The sequence below is a fragment of the Budorcas taxicolor genome, chromosome 25 (genome assembly GCF_023091745.1).
Source record: "Budorcas taxicolor isolate Tak-1 chromosome 25, Takin1.1, whole genome shotgun sequence".
Lineage (NCBI taxonomy): Eukaryota > Metazoa > Chordata > Mammalia > Artiodactyla > Bovidae > Budorcas > Budorcas taxicolor.
Window position 1 is genome coordinate 40577537 of NC_068934.1, and position 7504 is coordinate 40585040.

The 7504-nt window shown below is 45.3% G+C and overlaps 1 protein-coding gene across 1 annotated transcript; it reads left to right on the forward strand.

Moving 5' to 3' along the window:
- Positions 1-1949: 1949 nt before the first annotated feature.
- TMEM216 (transmembrane protein 216) lies at positions 1950-5419 on the forward strand. The gene is made up of 4 exons (XM_052661686.1): positions 1950-1986; positions 2593-2694; positions 3254-3346; positions 5205-5419. The coding sequence occupies exons 1-4, from the start codon at positions 1950-1952 to the stop codon at positions 5417-5419; spliced, it is 447 nt and encodes a 148-aa protein (XP_052517646.1).
- The last annotated feature ends 2085 nt before the right edge of the window (positions 5420-7504 follow it).

Below are 7504 nucleotides of genomic sequence, written 5' to 3' on the forward strand. Positions count from 1 at the left end.
CCATAAAATTCAGTAATTCCCTCCTAGATGTATATTTAAAGGAACTGAAAACAGATACTTCCACAGATACTTCTATGCCAATGTTCACTGCAGCATTTTTCTAGCCCAAAGGTGAAAACTCATGTCTACCTGTCAACAGATGGATAAACAAAATGCAGCATGCATGCACGCACGTGCACACACACACACAGGAATATTATCCAGCCATAAAAAGGAATGAAGTTCTGATATAAGCTATAACATGAATGAACCTTAAAAACATGCTGAATGGAATTATGCCAGACACAAAAGAAAAAGTATTGTATGATTCCACTTACTTAAAATATATAGACTAGGCAAATTCATAGAAATAAAAAGTAGATCAAAGGTTAGCACTCTAGTACTCTTGCCTGGAAAATCCCATGGACGGAGGAGCCTGGTAGGCAGCAGTCCATGGGATCGCAAAGAGTCGTACACAACTGAGCAACTTCACTTTCACTTTTCACTTTCATGCATTGGAGAAGGAAATGGCAACCCACTCCAGTGTTCTTGCCTGGAGAATCCCAAGAACGGGGGGAGCCTGGTGGGCTGCCGTCTATGGGGTCGCACAGAGTCCGACACAACTGAAGCGCCTTAGCAGCAGCAGCAGCAGCAGAGGGACGGGGAGAAAAGAGTTACTGTTTAATGGTTACAGAGTTTCTCATTGCCATGATGAAAAAAGCTTTGAAAATGGTGATGTTACCCAACATTGTGAATACAATTAATGCCACTGAATTGTACACTTGAGTCACTCTACTCAAATTATCTGGTTTGAGTGTGCCATGTTTTCTGTCCTATCCTGACAGTGGCTGACAGTCAAGTCAGCCTCAGTCCAATCAAAACTCTTCTTTCTGCTTCCCTGTGGGCGGTAACACATGCTAACTGCTCCAAACCATAATCAGGTTTCAAAGCCCAGTTCACCAGTCATCTCTTGAAAACTTATCTCAGTTCCCACCTAGAGTACTTTGTCTTCCTAACTCCCATGCAAGTCAGGGGTCACGTGGTGATCATGTTTCATCTTCCCCGTCTTCTTTATGCTCCTCGAGAGGATCCTCTGCCTGCCTGCTCAGTCGCTCAGTGAAGTCTCTTTGCAATCCCACGGTTGTCTAACCCACCAGGCTCCTCTGTCCATGAGATTTCCCAGGCAAGAATACTGGAGTGGGTTTCCAAAGGAGCCTCTAGTTCTGATTAATTCTGGTGTCTTCTAAGTACCTGTTTGATAAACCGGACGCACTAAATCCCCTATTACCCTCCCAGAAAAGACTGCTTGCTAGACAAAAGACCCCAAACGCCAAACTGCATTTGCAGAGCACTTTTGTGCATTATCAGACCGTTGTTTGGGATTCCCTCGTGGCTCAGATGGTAAAGAGCCTGCCCTCAATGCCGGAGGCCTGAGTTCGATCCCTGGGTCCAGAAGATCCCCTGGAGAAGGAAATGACAATCCACTCCAGTATTCTTGCCTGGAAAATCCCATGGACTGAGGAGCTTGGCGGCTATATGCAGTTGATAGGATCACAAAGAGTCGGACACGACTGAGCGACTACATTTTCACTGTTCTTTTTTCCTGTATTGTCAGACCGTTAGTAAAGAGAATCGTGGCGCTACAGCCTATTTGGCAATCCTGTGGTCACAGTACCACTACTGGCTACTTCTGCCGATTCATTGTAAACTTTGGGTGGGGAAGCCCAACAGCTGCTCCCAGCCCTAGGGGCCTGCGGACTCCAGCTCGGGGGGTGGCCCCTGTGCTGTCGAAGGTCGCCAGACAGAACCACAGTGAAGGCCATTTGCGCGCACGAGCGGACGCAACAGGACGGCCTTCGCACCAGGCAACCATAGAGTGTGATGGGCGGGCAGAGAGGCCAGAGACTCGGGCCGCTCTGTCCCCCGCTTCCGGCAACGCCTCGTTGCTCCAGGAGTAGAGGTAGCCGCGTATGCAGTTTCCATGGGGACTGGAGATGGCGCCGCGAGGTGAGATTACGGAGGTGTGTGAGTCGCTGGTCCTGATCGCTTCTGTATTCCATTCCTTTCTCTCCCATTGCTCGACTTTTATAAACCCTCTATTCTCGGGCGTTAGGGACATCACTTCTCGCTTGTTCAAAGCAGGGTCTAGCAGCCTCACCCTCCCTGAGTTCCTGAAGGTCTCGAGGTGCGGGTCTTAGATTCCCTCAAATTCTTGGCCAGGTCTGTTCTAGGCCAGCTCAGTTACAAATTTGCAGTGTGACTTCAAACAAGCCAGTGCTGGCCTCTGCACCCCATTTTCCCTTCCCAAATAGTGACGAGGTTAGATCTTAAAGGGGCTTTGACTTTCGCGCCCGAAGCCCGGAGTCAAGTTTAGCGGACACTCTACACACAGAGAGAAACCCTACACACACAGACACCCCCCCCCCCCGCCCCCCCCCCACACACACTCTCTCTCTTTTTCTCTCTCCTCATCAGCAATCAGAAGTGCCCCAAGTGGCCCTTTCCATTAGCTGCGACCTCATGTTTCCTTCAAGTTAGACACAAAACCATTGAAATAACTGAGGTTGAGCTGCCCTCCAGACCATCTCTTTTTCTCTGTGCTCACATTTTCAGGTAAACGATTGTCCTCCACCCCGCTGGAAATTCTGTTCTTTCTGAATGGGTGGTATTATGCTACCTATTTCCTGCTGGAACTCGTCATATTTCTGTATAAAGGTAAGGCCTGGGGCTTGACTACCCTTGCCCACATCCCTTCCCCACTTCAGCGCAGAGCCAACTCCCACCAAAAACCTTCCTATTTTTCATTCTTTTCTGCCCTCTAGGGAACCTCTTCACTGTAAGGTAGAAGTCTCTTCATCAGCTGACTTCTTGAGAATGATTTAGTAGGAAGCTCCTGGGCAAGAGTTTGTTGAATTTGGGAAATGTGGGATTCTTCATTCCAACTCTCCCCCATCACCTCTTGCTGAACTCCACTTTCAGCCTGTTGATGAGCCTCGGAAGCTATTCAGCAGTCTGTGTACCTGTGTACAGCTGATAATGGTGGAGGGTGGAGTCCTCATAGACTGTCCGAGTTATGAGTAAAACCCCATAACAACATGCCTGCCTCTAAAAGAGATGTAGCCACAACAAGGAGTTAACACATCATGCATCAGGTTAACAGATGCTGCCCACACCTCACTAAGTAGCTCATGGACAGCTGATGAGACTCACGCGAGTGGGGCTCTCCTGCGCACTGCTCTGTGTTGTTTTCAGACTCTGACTTCCATGTTGGCAGGTCTCCTGCTCCCGTACCCAACAGCCAATCTAGTCCTGGATGTGGCGATGCTCTTCCTGTATCTCGGAATTGAAATAATCCGACTATTTTTTGGTGAGTGTTTGTCCAAAGAATATTTCCATTCTTTCTGAGATGAGCTGGTATCCGTAACCTGATCAACAAGGAAAAGTACATAACCTAGGCTCACCAATCAAGAGATTGGATCTGGTGGTATATCCCATTACCCCCTCTCTGAAGTTTCAAGCTGCTTCATATTTTGGGTCAAGATGTATCTGTCTGTTGCCCTGCAGGGCCAGAAGTGGGCAGTGGCATGATATTAGACAATTTCTTCCCAGTTGTCTAACTGTTACAAGAGTGCCTTGTTCCTCTCACTGGTTTGCTTGGGAGAATAGATTCAGCTGTAACTCCATGTCTGGGGCAGGAGATGCCTGCACAGGTCAGCACTAAGATCCCCTTCATTTTTCTGAACAAGGATTTCTCTAGGACAAGTTTTGTATTCCTGGAAATACAGAGCAAGCCCTTATTAGTTAGAATATGTCATCCCTGAAAATGTTCTTTAAACACACTGAAGAAAAAAAAATACTTTCAGTACATATCACAGTGGATAAAGAAAGCTCACATAAAGTGCTAAGGAAAAAAGCTAGTTTTAAAAATGAGCAAGGGAGGGAATTCCCTGGCTGTCCAGTGGTTAAGATTTCAAGCTTCCAACTCAGGGGGTAGGGGTTCGATCTGTGGTTGGGAAACTAAGATTCTGCATGCTGCACAGCAAAAAAAAAAATTAGCAAGCAACCCTAATGGGCAGTTCACATAAGAATAATTACAAAGAACCAGTAACCATGATAAAATGCTCAAACTCACGAACAAAAAGCAAACTGGAAAAACAAGGTAACATATTCACCCATCGGATTAAAAAGATTTCCAAATGCCCAGTATTCAAATAACTGCAAGAAACAGTACGTATGGTCTCACACTCATGTGAGTATTTATATTCCCACACCCCTAGGAGTATAAATTAGTATAACCTTTTTTGCTAATGGTTTTACCAGGTAAAATTTATATTCTTAGACATTAACAATTTCCCTTCTAAAACTGGTTAAAAAAAACGCACTTCTACAGATACACAAATATATCTATATGAGGATGTTATTGCCATGTATTTTTTGACATCAAAACCTTAGAAACAACCTAACACCTATCAATATAGGATTAGTTACATTATGATATTGGTTCAATGAATTGTTCATAGCCATTAAAAAAGGTAGTTATGTGTGGAAAGAGTTATGATAGAGTAAAAGGTAGTTAATGTGGAAAGACGTCTAACTATGTTAAATGGTTAAATAAGTTGCCAAACGGTATGCAGAGTATGATTCTACTTTTATAATAATGAAAATAATAACACGTGACTATACACATAAAAAATATCTGAAACAGTATACCTCATTCTGTAATAATGGCTTTCTCTAGAGGGTGAATCATGAGGTCTTTTAATTTCTGTATTTTCTAAAATGATTTTCTATATTTTTTTCTCTTTTTTGGCCATTCCATGGGGCACCTGGGTTCTTAGTTCCCTAACCAGGGATTGGACCCATGCTCCCTGCAGTGGAAGCACAGAGTCAACCACTGGACTGCCAGGGAAGTCCGTATTTTCTATATTAATTGACAAAGTGTTCAATGATTATATATTATTTTTATAATTAAAAAGATCTTTCCTCAAATAAAGATCCCATTGTTTCTTCACTGGGAGCAGGACCTTTCTGCGAATGACTCTAATCTCACAGCCGCTCCAAAGCCTCTTGTTTTTAACACAGTGGGACCCTGTTAATAAAGTTGCACATCCCCATTCAGGACCATTTGCCTCTGCTTGCCAGTCCATCCCATCCCACCCACCTTTTCCTCTGAGGCCAAGGAAAGCAGGCCACTTGGAGGTGACTCCATGGGCTGTGTCTGACAGGTACAAAGGGAAACCTCTGCCAGCGAAAGATGCCACTTGGTATTAGCGTGGCCTTGACCTTCCCGTCCACCATGATGGCCTCCTATTACCTGCTGCTGCAGACCTACGTGCTCCGCCTGGAAGCTATCATGAACGGCATCTTGCTCTTCTTCTGCGGCTCAGAGCTCCTGCTCGAGGTGCTCACCCTGACTGCTTTCTCCAGGTACTGCTACTGAGGGGCCATTTCCCATCACCTGAGGGTTGGGTTCCCATCCCAGGGAGGGATTCAATGTTCTTCTAAAGCTTGAAGGGTCTGGACTCTAGAGGATGTTTAAGGGTGAGAAAGGTGTTTTTCCCACTGAGGGTAGAAAGGTGTCTTTCCCGAAGTTACACACACTTAGGGAAGATATTCTTGCTTTCTGGGGCCAAGAGGCTTGGATTATAGAACAGTTCAGGCCAGCTGCTCTTGTTCACTGGCCTTTTAACATTTTCTTTCTTTCTTTCTGCCATCAGTATGGACAGGATGTGAAGTACAAAAACTTCAGCCAGCAGCCTTCACAGGCTGAGACTGTACATATCTCTGGTACTTCAGCCACACCAGTGAGAAATGGCAGGCCAAGTTGTCCTGAGAAAGGTCGCAGCTTTTCCTCGGCACAGACACCTGGGGAAAAAACCCAGCGTAAGACCACTGGGCACCATCTTCTCAACCAGGACCATCAGCCAGGAGACTCTTCTATACTCCAGTATAGGGAGGGGCAAGGCTGGTGCCTTCCTGGCCTTTCTCAGAACCAGCTCCCTTCTGACCTCAGGTTTTCCTCTTTGATCTTCGTGGCCAGAGCATCTTGTGTGGACCTTGCAGGCTCCCTGGGCTTCCAGAAGCACCTGAGCCACACGCTCGCCATGTGTGCTGTGCCCTCCATGTCCTGCAGGAGCACACGGCACCTCAGGAGGGTGTGCTTCCAGAGTGATGCAAAAGCCACTCATCCCATTTCTCAGAAACTGAGCTCCAGAAATTTTTAAGTAGCTCATAGTGTTATTTTTCTACTCTCATCATGAAACAAACATTATTTTATAATAAATAAGTATTTTCTATTGTGGGGGGTTGTAGCCTTTTCCTTGTGGCACCTGTCCCTAGAATTTCATCCACTTCAAGAGAAAGTAGAGACTATCCCCAAGGTTTGCCCTTGGCTGTGCTTAGTGACCCTGTGCGGACACAGAGGCAGCAATGAAAGTGTCCTGCTGAATTTCTTCCCCTGCAGCTCTAGTCTCAATTTATCCCTAAAGGCCCTGCCAGCTGCTGTGTCTTCTTCAGACTTGTCATCCTGACCACTCACATTCTTCACCTCTGCCCCAAAGCCAGCATATTTTAAAAATTTATTTATTTTTGGTTTTGCTGGGTCTTCCTTTCTGCACTCGGGCTTTCTCTAGTTTCGGTGAGCGAGGGCTGCTCTTCGTTACGTTGCACGGGCGTCTCACTGCAGTGGCTTCTCTTGTTGCGGAGCACAGGCTCTAGACACACAGGCTTCAGTAGCTGCAGCATGCAGGATCAGTAGTTGTACAGCCAGCATCTTGTCTCTCCTACTTACAGATAATCGTCCTCTTTCCAGGATGTGGTGTGGTTAATTGGAAGAAACATATTCTAAACTTACCAATGTTTTTTGGTCGTTTGTTTTAAAATTTCAAGTGAACATAAAAGGAACATATACTTTTATTTTTTAAGCTGGAGAAATGTTGCCCTAAATGAGTGTATCTTCTCTTCTCCAAGTAACCATCTTTAAAACGTTCTCATCTTACATGATAGTGGCCATTTTTTTAGCTCCAAGAAGCCATAAGAGAAGCCACTTTAGGAAACCTTGAGCCATACGGCCCCTTTGCTATCAGGTGAATCCTAGACTATCTGCTCTTACTCAGAGTAAAAAGTAATTGGCCTTTAAGAATGTCATGCTGGTTTTTAACTGCTTATTTCCTGTGATCAGGCTCATTCTCAATCCACAAAGGTCTCCACTGTCCAAGCTTTCTCTTGTTTCCTTACCCTCTGTGTCCTTGCCTAAGAGCTGCCTTTGGGGTCTATCCAAAGACTGTATTTAGATAGGTCTAATTCAGCATGAAACAGTAACAAAAACTCCAATAGGAACGTCCCTGACATTTCAATAGCATATCCCATGAATACAATTTTCTGCTGTTTCTCACACTGCCTTTTTGCCGCCTAGCCCTGCTTTGAAGAAATCACTGTTATCAAACTGGAGAACTCATTGTCCTTGACCTCCCTATTTCATTTAGAGTTTCATTGGTTATGGTTAAAGAATCTGCCTGCAATGCAG

Excerpts from the sequence above, each read along its gene's own strand:
- TMEM216 (XM_052661686.1), top strand. The coding sequence starts at position 1,950 with ATGCAGTTTCCATGGGGACTGGAGATGGCGCCGCGAG. Across the intron at positions 1,987-2,592 it reads ACTGGAGATGGCGCCGCGAG|GTAAACGATTGTCCTCCACC; the intron begins GTGAGATTACGG and ends TCACATTTTCAG. Across the intron at positions 3,347-5,204 it reads AATAATCCGACTATTTTTTG|GTACAAAGGGAAACCTCTGC; the intron begins GTGAGTGTTTGT and ends TGTGTCTGACAG.